The sequence below is a fragment of the Carcharodon carcharias genome, chromosome 11 (assembly GCF_017639515.1).
Source record: "Carcharodon carcharias isolate sCarCar2 chromosome 11, sCarCar2.pri, whole genome shotgun sequence".
Lineage (NCBI taxonomy): Eukaryota > Metazoa > Chordata > Chondrichthyes > Lamniformes > Lamnidae > Carcharodon > Carcharodon carcharias.
Window position 1 is genome coordinate 27,433,676 of NC_054477.1, and position 15,328 is coordinate 27,449,003.

General features: G+C 42.3%; 1 protein-coding gene across 1 annotated transcript in view; it reads left to right on the forward strand.

Annotated features, from left to right (window-relative positions):
• Nucleotides 1–586: 586 nt before the first annotated feature.
• The window catches only part of atp10a (ATPase phospholipid transporting 10A), a 173,934-nt gene continuing 159,192 nt past the window's right edge, over nt 587–15,328 (forward strand). The window contains exon 1 of the mRNA XM_041198658.1: nt 587–1,008. Within this exon, the coding sequence (XP_041054592.1) occupies nt 587–1,008 (422 nt within the window). The remainder of the gene's footprint in view (nt 1,009–15,328) is intronic.

Consider the following 15,328-nt stretch of genomic DNA (forward strand, 5'->3'; position numbering starts at 1 on the left):
TTGAGCTTCGTCCCTCGCCGCCGTAACTGAAAGTTAGTTTTTCCTCTCCCACCCCCAAAAAAAACTTTTTAAGACCGGAAATGTCGAAGTTTATCGTCAGGAGTGACGCCTCTCTATAAAACCAAAAAAGAGAGAGAGAGAGAGAGCGCGAAGGGGAGGGGTTTTTTTTTGGTGTTGAGTGAATGAGTTGTCTTCAATGTTTATCCTATCTGCAAATGGGAGTGATGAAGGAAGAGAGAGGTTACACATCGCGGGAAGAGGATATTACCCACAGCAACAAGAAGATACATTTGAAGAGAGAGAGTGAGTGGGGGGGATACCCCCAGTGATTATGAAGAGAAAGGGGGAACATTGGACGTGGACAGAAGCTTGTTGGAAAACTTTCTGCCTGTCTGTCTCTCTCTCTCTCTAAGACAGTAGCGAGGGGAGGAGCTCCCAGATAGTTTCATGTCTTGTTCCATGTCTTGCTGCCTTGGTGCATGAGTTTGTATGGTGCTGGTGGCTGAAGGGGGCGGGGGGGGGGCTGGTGGTCAAGGTAGGGCGCTGGTCAAGGTGCATGAGAGAGGTGGGGGGGGGGTGGGTCAGCATGGCTCAGGAGACACCCCCGGCCAGAGGTTGCAAGCTGCCCAGGTCCAGATCCAGATCCAGGGGCAGGAGGGAGGGCAAGAGCCGCAGCGTCCGCTCCAACCTGCTGCCCGGCGGGGCGAAGGCAGGTGACCAGCCGGGCCGGCTGCACGCCAGCAACCGCCTCAAGACCACCAAGTACACGCTGCTCTCCTTCCTGCCCAAGAACCTCTTCGAGCAGTTCCACCGCTTCGCCAATGTCTACTTCGTCTTCATCGCCCTGCTGAACTTCGTGCCCATCGTCGGTGCCTTCCAGCCCGAGCTGGCCCTGGCCCCTGTGGTCTTCATCCTGGCTGTGACCGCACTGAAGGATCTGTGGGAGGACTACAGGAGGTACAGGTCTGACCAGGAGATCAACCACATGGACTGCCTCGTCTACTGCAGGTACCTGCCACATTAATGCTCTCTTTTTTAAAAAAAATGAAGACATTCCAAGATTCATAACCTCTTTTTTAAATTAAAAAAAAATATATATATATCCATTTTAAAATTAGAAGATGAGGAGAATATATTTTTCACTCAAGAGGGTCGTGAGTCTTTGGAACCCTCTTCCTCAAAAGGCGGTGGAAGCAGAGCCTTTGAATATTTTTAAGGGAGAGGTGGATAGATTCTTGATTAACAAGGAGGTGAAAGGTTATTGGGGGGTGGGTGGGGTAGTGAGATCAGCCTTGATCTTATTGCATGGCAGGGCAGGCTTAAGGGGCCTACTCGTGCTCCTAATTCGTATCTTCGTATGTTAAAATTAATTCCTTGACAAGTTAATCTTTTTTCAAAATCTGTATATAGTATGTTATTCTCCAGTGTGAGTTTTCAATAGCCTCGGGTTGGTGATGGTCTCTTAACAGTTCGCTCAGGGAGTCAGCGTTGCTGTGGCAACGGGCACTTTTTACATGCATGTTGTAGTTTGGAGATATGGACAGTGATGGTAGAGGCTCCGATGTTCTTCCCATCACATGGCTGACCAGGAATCTCTGCTACTCAGACTGGGCTGCTATTGGTACGTGTTGCAAGGATTTACAAGTAGATACTCCACCTGCTTGACCGCATTTTGAGCAGACCTTCCCATTAAGTCCTGCAGTGGAACCAGAACCTGGAGCTTCTGGATTTGAGGCAAGGACGCTACCCGCTGTGCCGCAGGACGTCAATAGGTATTTAGGCACTCACTAGTTCCTGAGGTTATGCATTGGAATGTCCTAAGCAAGCCTCACATCTGTTGTGTAAAAATATATATAGTTTTTAAAATTCATAAGTGTACCATCAAACTCAGCCCAAGATCTGGAAATGTAACAGGTGATAGGCTACCTCCCTATTTCAAATTGTCTTTGTGGTTGTTTGTGTATTGGAACATTACACACATTGCATGTACTGGGTGTTTTTTTTTGCATGCGGCTGCAGTATTCTATATAGAACCAAGGAGACTTTAATTATTCTTAATGGTTTGATTTACTGCCAGGGTGCTTTTAGGTAGCCTTTTGCATAAGTCATCCACACAAAGTTTACCTTAAGGATTGCCTCAAGATGTGTTGTGCTTTGAAAAATAGATCAAATACATGCATCAGGTTCTGTGATGAGCAGTAATTGGCCATACATCTTCTGTTATATATTTTTTTTCCTAATTCAAGGTGTGATTTTCACTTCAGATGAGCTTTGGGAAGGTTGCACCCTTGTCAGATCGACATGTAAAAGTGTACCCTGGGATTTAGTTTAATATTTTTGTTCCAGAAGCATAGATAACTGCCTGGGTGCTTTTTTGATTTGTGATATCAGGGGTCGCACAATATTGAAATCCATTTGGATAAAACATTTTTTTTCGTCTTTAATAATGAGCTAAGTTGCGAATTGCCAAAACAGTAATCGGTATGTTGCCGTGTAGAATTGTAAACTTAACTGTCACTGGCGTATAATTTAGTAAAAGTATCATTTTGAGTTTGCAATTTATTACAGTTACCAACCCAAAACTAGGACATGTGTTTGGTTGATCATTACAGACTCCACCTTAGTCTGACTGGCACCGAGGTCTAGCAACCGAATCATAGCCGGCATGGGCATGACCCTTGCGCAAAGCTTTGCTTCCCCAATCGTTTAAACTTTAACACAGAAGCAAAATGCTGCAGATGCTGGAAATCTGAAATAAAAACAGAAAATGCTGGAAATATTCAGCAGGTCTGGCAGCATCTGTGGAGAGGGAAACAACTAATGAAATGTCGCAGACTTGGAACATTAACTCTTTTTATTTAAACTTTAATATTGGGTAGGAGTGACTGCTTTCTCTTAACATTTTACAAAAAAAAAACCCTATTCAAAGTCTTAAGTTCCCTGGAGGACCTCCTTGACAAAGTTGTTGACTTTAGTGTGTTTGAGCACCAGCTATACTGATATCTTATTGGTACTTTTTGACACCAATGCACTTTTATTTTGCTCAGTTTGAGCTAGTTCCACTTTTGCATGCTTTTCATTTGTGTGAATTGCACTGTGAACAACATAGTTTCGTTTCTAATTGAGAGGCCTGATAAGCAGTATACTTGGCATGTGTGTTTCAGGCAGGGTTCCTGGGTTTGTGTTTAGAATCTGGTTCCTGCTAGGTGACGATTCTTGCTAACCAGGCAGATAGCCATTTAAGATAAAAGCAAAAAACTGCGGATGCTGGAAATCCAAAACAAAAATAAAAATACATGGAAAAACTCAACAGGTCTGGCAGCATCTGCAGAGCGGGAACACAGTTAACGTTTCGAGTCCGTATGACTCTTCAACAGAACTAAGTAAAAATAGAAAAGAGGTGAAATATAAGCTGGTTTAAGTCTGTTAAGCATGTTGAATAAGAGTCTGGACAGATGGTTTTCCAGCCCTGTTGTTACTGTAACAAGATGAAGCTTGAACTGTTTCTTATCTGTTTTGCCCTGAGCGGATGGCATGCTTGCCAGAGCACCCTCATTTGCCCCTTTTAGTAAACTAAATTGTAAACTAAACTGGGGATTGACTGCCATCCTCAGTTAAACTAGTCCAAGCCATGATTTACCTGTATTTACGTTTTGGAAGACCTTTTTTATTGATTGTTCCCTTTTATGATGGAAATTCAAACCCTTCATTTTCAAATGACAAATGGTTTACAAATAGGTTACAAATAGGAAAGTAAATGTTATTCTTGCCCTTCGGTCTGGACTCCTGTAAAAGTGCTCCCTTTTCCCAGAAATAGGAGTGAGTCATAAGTATGGAATTGAAGTCAATATGTTTTAGCTGACAAATAGTGCAGGAATTGTTTTGTGAATCAAATGCTTAAATCATTATTAGGAATACAGTTTTTAGGAAATAAAACAGCACCATCCTCCTATCGAGACTTAGTGGACAGCAGCTTAACAAAATAGTGCTTTTATTGTTTGATGCTACAATTTTGCGAGCAGTTTGAGAAGATGGCAAAAAAATGTTTCCAGCCCATTGTCACTGTTCTCTGTTTTTGACAAAGCAGAACACTGTTTAGGCTGCTTGTGGTAACTGGGGTTACAGTCCCTCCCTTCTATCAGTTGGGGGCCATGTGATGTACTGCGGAGGCTCCGACCAGTGTGCTTTTAGCGCAGGCAGTCTAGGAGACAGACGAGAGTTCTGGCCTAACATGAAAGCACCTGTAAATCTCTCTCTGATAAAGTTTAACTGTTTCTTGATGAAACCTGTCATCACACTGCTTTGATGTCCAAAAAAAGCTCTGAAAATCAACCTTCAAAGTTTATAAAATAGAAAATACCGGATAATTAAATGTGGTCGAGGAGCTACATTGCAACTACTCTGAAGCTTCAGTGGTGGATAAACTACTTCCTCAAGGTAGTCCTGCATCTGCCACAAGTTGTTAAGATGATGTTGCTTTGCCTGCTTATCTTTTGTAACTGAAACAGAGGCTACTTTGCCATGACGCAAAAAGTGCTGTGGAGCTGTACTGTAGTTGTCATGTCAGTTAAGTTTGTAGACTATAGGAGTCATCACAGTCAGTTTCAATCCTGCCCTTGCCCATCACTCTCTCAACTAGGGTTTGCTTATTCATGGAAGAGTGGTCGTCATGGTCGCCAGACCCACAAAATGAGGATGATGTCTGCCAGGCTTCATGATTTGTGTCCCCTCTGGCGACATCATCGGGCCAATCCTGGAGCCAATGGGCAGAGAAGACAAGGAGTTGCCCTGAAGAAGAGGGCGGGGTTGTTCTTGAGCCAAGGTGTTCTGTCTCTCTCTCTCTCTCTCTCTCTCATGCTTTCATTTCATCTCTGCAGCAGAGTTTAAGCAGTTGGTTTCCGACTATCGTGGTGTGTAAGATGCAATGTGTTATTTGGATAGGTTTACTATTAGGTTTATTATTTGGATAGATTTGGATAGCAACTTCCTCCCACACTCCAATGTCAATTTGTCCCCTTTTCACTGAGACCCTCAGTGTGTGCTTAAAACGTTTTTTCTGTCCTCCTTGAGATCGGGTGCCATCCTTAAGTTGTGAAAAGAGGCCCTGTTTCAGAAGGAAGGAGGAGGATCAGTGATTAAGGAAATGGCCATGCCCCTCCCTATCTCTATAATCTCCTCCGGCCCTATACCATGAGATATCTCCACTTCTCTAACTCTGAACTCTTGACGTCCATGATTTTTAATTGCTTCATCATTGGTTGCCGTGCCTTCGGTTGCCTAGGCCCCAAGCTCCAGGCTACCCTCCTTTATAACTCTCTACCTCGCTTTCCTCCTTCAAGATGCTCATTAAAAGCAGCTACTTTTGGTCGCCTGACCCAAATCTTATGTGGCTCAGTGTCTTAACTTGTTTTGTGAAGTACCTTGGGGCGTTTTATTCTGTTAAAGGTGCCGCATGTTAATAAGCTGTTGTCGTGGATCCGTTTTGTTTGGTTCTCGTATTTCCCCCTCTGCACCTCTTTCTCAGAGAGCACCTTTATGGAGCTTGCTACGTTACATTGCGGGATTTCTCAAAATGGCTGCATCCTTCTCTTGGTTAAGTTTCAGAGAGACGCTGTCGGCCAGGTTGAATGGTCAGGAAGTTAGTTAAGATATAAAGGGGGATTTTTCTGGATATAACTTGAATGGGACTCTGAAAGAAGCAATGGAATCAGAACAGCCCACTCAAATTCAGAAGTGGTTATATAGAATATTTTAAGATCAAGGGTAAATTAAATTTAATGTAGACAAATGTGAAATACTTCACACAGGGAGGAAAAATAGGCATGGTGCATATTTTGTGGATTTGAACTGTCTTCATAAATTAAGCTGAAAGAGATTTGGGAGTTTTAAACATTATATTCAAGATTTTGCAGCGAACACAAGTTTATCGAATGCTAGTTGTATGTCTAAAGGCCTTTCAGGAGGCTCTGCATGGCAAGTGGCCATGAGAAAGACAACCAAACAGCATGGTGCCCTCCACAGAACGTCTCAGACCTGTGTAAACAGAATGACTATTTATCTCCTTAACCCATTAGATTGAGAATCGTCAATGAGCAATACAGAGACCGAACCAGGAAGTGTAAGCTTGAATGGTGAATTCAGTGTCATATCTGATATAGAAAACCAAACAGAGAGGGAAACCAAGATTGTGTCTGTTTCTCTCACGCTCTCTCTCTTTTAATTCACAATTAAGGATAAAAAGTAAGTAATGTAAATTACTTCTTAAAAATCTCCAATAATAATGAAAAGCTGAAGGAATGAACCTCCATACTTGTAAATATTAATTTTCAGTGCCAATAAAGTTGTATGACAATTAATACTCATCAACACCATTAAAATTGTAGAATGAGTCCTAACTTTATGTGGTGTGTTTAGTCTGTATCTACTCCATCAGTACAAGAATTTCATGCTACTCACTACACTTGAGTGGAGAACCAGATGGTGAGATGCCATTTGTGTGCAATTTATGCAAGAGCGGCAATTTTTTGGACAGTGATTTCAGTGTTTTCATTGCGCACCTCCACTCGCTGCGAGTTGCTGTCTGATTTACAGATGCATAATTTCACTGTAATTTTCACAGTGACAGCCAGTCCAAGATATCCAGTTAATACAGAGCAACAATTGGCACAGCAATAGAATGTGGAATTACACAGCCAGAAGAGTGGGATCTAAGTCTGAAGAAGTCTTAATAAAACTCTATTGTACTCTGGTCAAACCACATTTGAGGTACTATGTCCATTTCTGATTACCCAGGAGCTGAAACTATAATGAGAGACTCCATGATATTGAGACCCTGAGAAATAGCACCTCCTCCCCCTATGAATTACTGTGTTTTTCTGTTTTCATTTAATTTCCAATTTTCAGCATTTGCAATATTTTGCTTACTGACAGTGAGGAGTCTCAGTTTCAGTACTGTGGGTGTGAGGAAGGAACATGAGCACTGTGTGTACTTGATACCTTAGACAAACAAAAATGAAATTTGGAGGAGCATTGATCATAATGGCATAGATGGACTCTCAAAAGGCATTTAAGTAAGTATCTCCAAAATAGCTCTATTCGGAATACAAAAGCACATGTTCTTAAAGAAACGGTGATAGTTTGGGTGCATAATTGGTTAAGGGAAAGGAGGCAGAGAGTAGTGATGAATAGATGTTTTCCTGACTGGAGAGATTATGCAGTGGGGTCCCCTTGGGTCAGCATTGGAACCATTGCTTTTATTTTTGTCCTGTATAAATGACTTGGACTTGGATATAGGGGGAACAGTTTCAAAGTTGCGGATGATATGAAACTTGGCAATGTAATAGTGAGCATGATGGGCCGAATGGCCTCCTGCATCGTACCAATTCTGTGATGATTGCAGCAGATATCAGGAAGGCATAGGTGAAATCGGTGGGCATAGCATTAGAAATAGGAACACAGGGAGGTCATTCAGTCCCTTATACCTCCTCCACCATTCACAAGATCCTGGCTGGTCCTCCACTTCCCTGTACTTTCCCATATACCTTAATTCCCTGAGCATCCAAAAAATCTATTGCGATCTACCTTGAATATATTCATTGACTGACTGAGCATAGCGAATTGCAAAGGTTCATAATCTTTAGTGAGGAGATTTCTCCTCAACTTGGTTCTGAGATTGTGGCCCCTGGTTCTAGACTTTCCTGAGGGGAAACATCCTCCCAGCATCTACTCTATCGAGACCATTAAGACTTTTATATGTTTACATGAGATCACCTCTTAGTCTTCTGAATTCTAGGGAATATAGCCCTAGTCAGCTTGATCCCTTCTCATAGGACAATTCCTTCATCCAGAAATCAGTCTAGTGAATTTTTGTTGCACCTCCTCTATGGTAAGTATATTGTTCCTTGGGCAAGGTGACCAGAACTGTACACAGTACATCGCAAATGTAATTTAATAAAGATAATTGTGAGGATAGGAGAAACTTTAGGAGAAACAACATGGAGAGGTAAATTGCAAAGCAGAATTTTGCAGATGCTGGAAATCTAAAATAAAAACAGAAAATGCTGCCAATACTCAGCAGGTATATAAGACTAACTTTTTTTTTCATTTAATCTCTCTTGTCTTCCAACTTGTTGCAGGCCTTCCTTTTTGTCCTTTTTGCCACCCACCCCTTTCTCAACCTATTACATTTTCGGCTTTTCGCAGTTCTGAGGAAAGGTCATCAACTTCCACTGTTACTCTGTTTCTCCCTCCACTGATGCTGCCAGACCTGAGTATTTCCAGTATTTTCTGTTTTTTATTATAAACAAAATGGTACAATTTTGAGGGAGTTGCAAAGAACAGTGGAACCCTGGGATGCAAATTCGCTAATTTTTGGAGATGGCAGTGCAAGTCGGAGAGGTAGTTCAGAAAGTGTTTGTGATGTTTGGCTCTTGAGTGGGAGCTTTGATTTGAAAAATAGAGATGTCATGTTAAACTTTTACAAACCTCTGTGCTTAGGCCTCAATAGAGCATTAACAACTCTGGACATCACACTTCAGGAAGGATGTCAAGGCCCTGGGAAGGTTGGCTAGGGATGAGGGAGCTGAATTTTACGGAGAAATTAGAGAAGCTGGGGTTGCTCTCCTTTGAGCAGAGGAGATTTAAGGGAGACCCAACAGAGGTGTTCGAAATTATAAGGAGTTTTGGTAGAACAAATAAGGATATTTTTAACCTCTGGCAAGTTGCTCACTAGCTGGAAGTCATAGATTTAAACTAGAGAGGAAATGAGGAGAAATTTCTTCACACGTAGGGTGGATAAGATCTAGAATGCATGATCCAAAAGGGTGGTGAATCCGATCCTATAGGAACTTTCAAAAACATTGTACTTGAAGAAGGCTAATCTGTAGGGTTACGGGGATAAAGTTGGAGAGTGAGACTAAACTGAACAGCGCTCTCAAAGATCCAGCAAAGACTTTAGGCTCCAGAAGGCCTCTTTCTGTGCTGTAAGATTCTACGATTAAAATAGTGTGGAACAATGGTTGGAAGATGGTAGGAACTAGAACTTTCAAATCTTGAGTTTTTTTATCTGGTAACGCAGCCCTTGTTTAGAATCATTGTGCATTCAGTAACAATAGAATCGTATAGCGAGAAGGGGGCTGCTGGGCCTGTTGTGTGTGTAATGGTGTTGGTAAGAGAATAAAATAGCGCTAAGTTTTTAATCAAGGGCAAAAATAAAATTGAGCCTTTGAATAATTGGATACATATCAAGGGGATGAAATATGAAAACCTTAAGTAACTGGTTTAAAAGCATTTTTTTCTCTCTCTCTAAACCCACCTGGCAGGTTTTTTTGGGTAATTGTCGGTGGGATGTTGAGCGTGAGCACTAAGTTTGAGGTCTGGAGTATTGTAATTGATTAGCTTGCATCTGGTCAGCTGCCTGCCTGAGAAAGGTAGAAAGAGGCCAGATGGCTGGTGGGTCTGAGAGGAGCACCTGCTATCAGGATCAAAGGAAGGCTTGTTGGCAAATTGGGAGGGTGGTGATGGGCGGGTTGCCATTGACCTCATGAGATCTCTGAATTTGAATTAGATTTAATTCAGGAGATTCCTGCTCGTTTCTGACCGGCACCTCAGTGACCTAACTGCAGAGAACAGTGAAAATGGTTCCCACCCAGAATCTGGCGGTAAGGCAGAATGCCTCTTTTCTTAAAAGAAAAATCATCCCCAACCCTGTGCCAACCCTAGCTCTGATGCTGTTGGGCACGGTGGGTAAAATCGACTCGATGAAAAGAAATGTAAGTCGTCCCCCCCCCACCTCCTCTTGACATCTCTCACCGTTGGTGAGCGTGAGTCAGAATTATCAACAGTGTTGTCAACATCTTTTGGTTAGATCTAGTTCCGTTAGTTTTATTAGCACAGAACGTTTTATTTTCTGCAGAGAGAAATCCACAACTTTTTTTTTGCCAAAAAAAAAACGCTAAATAGCTACCTGATGACTTCTTTGTCGAAACAATTTTAATGAGGACAGTTTTCCTGCTGCCGAATTTCTGTTTACAGGATGTGAAGGAGTGAAAAGGTTGGGTTTTTTTTTTAGATTTTTTTTTCATCTGTGTCTGGGATTGGGAAAGCCAGCTGTGCGTTTACCCCACAGCTGGCTCCTTGCCAGTGCTGGAGACCAGAAGGCTTGCATTAGTGGGTTGCTTGGCTGTCGACACAATCTTGCCTGGACACCAGAGAAAACAGTAGAGAGCAGACATATTTCTGCTCGCTCGGGAGTGAAGACGAGACTTTTCTTGCCCTTTCCCGCCAAAACATCTCCTTTAAAGCATGCGACACAATGAATTACTTTTTGAAATGTAATGAATTTTTATATAAGCAAATAAATTCTCCTGGTAGCGTATAGCCCTGTGTGTTAAGTAAAGCAGTTGTTTACTCTTCCTAGCTCTCACTGCAGCCTGGAATGTTCATGTTTTTAATGCTGCTTTCTGCCTGTAAACATCAACAGTTGGCTCAGTGCTAATTGTGCAGCGTTTTTTTTTTGTTTTGTTTTGAATGTTTAGTTTTTACGTTGATATTTCTGTTAATCGCCTTGTGAGAGAACCAGCTCCCTCCGTTTACAGTGTTGCAACTGACTCTGACACCCTGGCAACAACATTGCAGTCCAGCAAAAATACAATAGTAAACCTGGGTCCTGTGTCTGCCCCCTGTTATCTCAGTCACAGGAGCACCAAGTGTGAAAAGCGTCATTAAACAAGATGTGTGACACCATGTCCAGCAGCTGATCCTCTGCACAATGAAATTTGGCATCAGCAGTGGCTCAATTGGTATCACTTTTTCTCTACTCTTGAGTCAGAAGGCTGTGGGTTCAAACTTCATTCCTTTCCCTCACCCTTTCATTGCTTTCACTGGGTTAAAATCCTGGAACTCCCTCCCTAACAGCACTGTGGGTGTATCTACACCACGAGAATTGCAACGGTTCAAGAAGGCAGCTCACCACCACCTTCTCAAGGCCGAATAGGGATGGGTAATAAATGTTGGCCTAGCCAACGCTGCCCACATCCCATGAAAGAATCAAAAACAAAATTCTCAAGACTTGAGCACCAAATCAGGGCTGACACCCATGCAGTACTGAGGGGAATGCTGCACTGTCAGCTGCTTTCCTTCAGATGAATGTCATGAAAGTTTAATAATTCTCAATGTTATTGTGATCTATTGTAGATTAATAGTGGATAGCGTGTGTGTGATTTAATTGAGTTGGACACTACAGGTCTGGAGGCTTTGATTCATGAAAAGAAGCTAGGTTTGAAATGTTAAATAGGTAAACATGGCTAAAGTTTTAGAATGTGAAGTGAGGAGAATTTGCATTTTTAAATAAATCAGGGTAGTTTGAATTTCAAAGAGATGGCAGGATGTTACACCTAGCCAAAGAAGCTAGGCCAAGCAGTGTGTTTATTTTTCCCCAAAGGTTACTGATTGCATGGTGTTAATATTATAATTTATATTATGAGAAAAGTACGGTTCCAGAGACATATGGGAGCAATGGAATTTGAATTAAAAAGGAAAAACATGTATAAAGGAGAAGAGGCTACGTGTCAGAGAGGAAGGCATTGCAAGATATACCAGAAGTGTGAAAAGCCTCCAATACTTGTGCATTAAGTTGCTGCTTACAGAAACCCCGAAGCTGAGAAAAGCCATTTTGAAATCAACTGTCCAGGGTATTGTGTTAACTGGCTGGAATCTAAACAAATAAAATAGATTTATATACTGTTTCCTTAATGGGGGTTTAACTGGAAGCCAGATTAATTAGGGGCTTTAGGAGTTATTATAGTAGCAATTTGTAGACCTATGTATGTGCTAGAAATCTTTTTATTTTGTTCATAAATGTTTAATTTAGTTTTGTAAAAAATCTCTCTCGAGTCTTGGTGGACTTATTACAACTGAATTCAGACCACACGTCTTGAAATAAAATACAAATTGCAAAACCGTTTTGACTGCGTGATCAAGTTTCCCTTGTGCATTTGATCTGCCTGGCACACATTGTCTGCTGTGTCACCCCATGAAACATTAAAACCAAGGCAAACACCCCCCCCCCGCCCCTCAGGGTGGATGCAAAAGATCCCATGGCACTATTTTGAAGAAGAACGGAAGGGTTATCCTGGTGTCATGGCCAACATTGTGAAAACAGATTATCTGGTCATTATCATAATACTGCTATATGCAAATTAAACTGACATGTTTCCTGCAGATTTTTGAACTATTGGGGAGTTGAGGGTTATGAAGGACAGGCAGGAAAGTGGGGCTGAGGCAAGATCAGATCAGCCATCGTCATATTAAATGGCGGAGGAGGCTCCAGGGTCCAGGTGGCCCACTCCTGCTCCTATATCTTATGTTCTTGCCTCGTGCTGGGCACTATTCCTATGGGTTCCTAGTGTCGGTTGGTTCCCACACATCTTTTTGCTTCTGGCAGGAGACTGTTTTCAGACATCAGAGTGAAGTCCTGGATCTAAAATGGACCAGACCTTGCTTATATCAGAATGTCTGAGCCTGTAGCTCACTTCAGGCCCCCTGCTCATCGATACCACCCTCCTGTTAAAATCCTGCACTGCCTTGGCACCATCTTAATTTGGATGACTGTTTTCCTGAATTGCACAATTGAATAACACTGCCATCATTTCGAACCAAGAGTTACTACTTCTGTTCAATTCCACAATGGAGCAAGTTGCCCTAGTGTATAAAATTGGTTGTGTATCTCAACATAGAGATGCGTTCAGATATTTTGGTAAGATTGGATGTCATTAACCAGTCTGCTTTATTTTTTTTTAAATTTAATTGCCTGTATCTGTACTAAAGTTCCAGAGTCATTTGTTATGGTTCATTGTATTTTTAAATTGATATTTCTTCATGCTGGAGGCTTGCTGAAAATTAACCTCGAGCTAAATTTGTCTTTCTTTCCATGGACTATTATTGTGGTTCTAACCCTCCCTGAATTTACAATAAAAATACTTGTCTTTGGAAATGTATTTTTTAACCAGCAGAGGGTTACTGCTTGAGGGAGACTTTGAAGCACAGGTTAATTGGGTTGTGTACTAATGCTGCCCAGGAGTTATTTTATTTATTTATCCATTCTTGAGATATGGCGGCTGATAGCAAGGCCAGCATCTGTTGCCCATCCCGAGGTCCCCTTGAGAAAGTGGTGGGGAGCTGCCTTCATGACCGATTGCAGTCCATGCCCTGAGGGTACATCCAAAATGCTGCGACGGAGGGAGTTCCAGGACTTGACCCAGTGACCATGAAGGAACAGCGAATAGTTCCGAGTCAGGATGATGCATGAGTTGGAGTGCAACTATGAGAAGATGTTGTTCCCATGCGTCATCTTCCCTTTATCTGCTAGGTGTCAGCTGTGGTTCAGTTGGTAGCACCTCTTGCCTCTGAGCCATGAGGTTCCAGGTTCAAGTCCCACTTCAGGACTTGACTACAAAAATCTGTGTTGACACTCTAGAGCAGTACTGAGGGAGCGCTAGGCTGTTGGAGATGCAGTCTTTTGGATGGGGTGTTAAACTGAGGCCCCATTTTTCTGCTTGGATGGGCGTAAAAGATACCCTACCACCGTTTTGAGGAAATGCAGGGGAGTTATCACTGGTGTCCTGGCTAATATTTATCCCTCAATCAACATCACAAAAATAGATGATCTGGTCATTTTCACATTGCTGTTTGTGAGAGCGCACTGTGTGCCTGCTGGCTGCTGTGTTTCCTACACCAAAACAGTGACCTGTATTTTAAAAGCACTCCATTGGCTGTAAAGTGCTTTGAGACATCTGGTGGTTGTGAAAAATGCTATATAAATGCAAGTTTTTTTTTTAAGGGATGGCGGCTATGGGTGTGCCAGGTGCTGTTGAAGAATCCTTGGTGGGAGTTGAGTGACCAGAACAAATGCCTTGCTGAATGTTTAACAAAGTGATGCGCACAATGCATGTAAACGCATGAGCAGAAAGCTCCTCCTGCAAGCTCGCATACCTACTTTGCAATGGTGCCAGTCAGTGGCACTGATTTGGGCTGCTGGTTTCGTGGTGCCCTCTGGCAACGGAAAACGGCGCTTCCTGCATATATGCTTCCACGTGTTGTGCACAGCACTGGTAAGACATCACTCAAACCCCAGTTATGTGTGAGAAGTTAACGAAGGGCCTTGATACTAAACAATAAAACTGGAGTTAAAGACTTCCTGGATTTGGAAGTCTTAGCTTTGCACTCTCAGCCCATGTGAAGCCAGAAGGTTGCCCTGCATTGTTTTCAGCTTCACGCTGGCTTGGATAATCCATGATTTGGACTCCATTCTCTGCTTGCGCTGTCGAAATCTTGATGCAATCACATAGCAATTGCAGTGTAGTCTACTCCAGATAATTGCTTCATTTTTCACTGAGAAATTGAAATATTTAAGTTAAATTTAGTGACTTTTAAATTAAGACCAGACTGTAATTAAGCTGTAAGAGAAGAATGTAAAATGATGTTTCTTTCTCACAGCTTGCAAGCTTTTTCTGGGGGCTGATTTGCAGTTTACTTTTAATTCCCCAGGCTGAACTTTTAATTTGGTGTTTGTTTTTAAATCTATTATTGAAGGGTAGAACTGAAAATTGTCCTGGGGGTTAGGCTGGCATTAGTTCTTTTTAAATATTTTTAAAAAATCTTCCCTTGAATTGTTGCTGCAATGGTGTAATTTGGTCTGTGGCCTGTAAATCCAGGCATACGTACATTTTAAAGAATCAAATAATTTTGTTTCATGTTTTGTTTCCCATTGATGGCTATGGGAGTTCTGTGTGATACCATGTGTATCCCAGTAGGCCCACTTTCCAACTCACTCACCCTAAATAGACCTGGAATAAAATGTTAGCCTCATTAATAATGATCATGAAACCTCTGGATTATCATCAAAACCCAGTGCGTTCACTAATGCCCTTTAGGGAAGGAAATTGCCGATCTCACCCTGTCTGACCTACACGTGACTCCAGGCCCACAATGAAGTGGTTGGCTCTTGACTGCCCGTGTAAATGGTCCAGCAAGCCACTCAGTCCTACCAAATTGCTACAGCAGAAAGTCAGTGTGGGTGTACAGTTAGGGATGGACAATAAATGCTTACCTTGCCTGCGATGTTCACATCCCAAGGACAAATACAAAAGAATGATCTCCTGGAAAACAGACTATAAAACCAGGCCAATTTGTTAATGTGGTTTGGGGGAGGGGAGGGTGGGGGGGGTCTTCTCCGGCAGCTCCCCTGCCCCTGCCAGCACCACCTCCCCTCAAGGTGATTGACTCTGGCCTTGACGATCACTCCGGTTCTGGATAATTCCTCGTAGCGCCT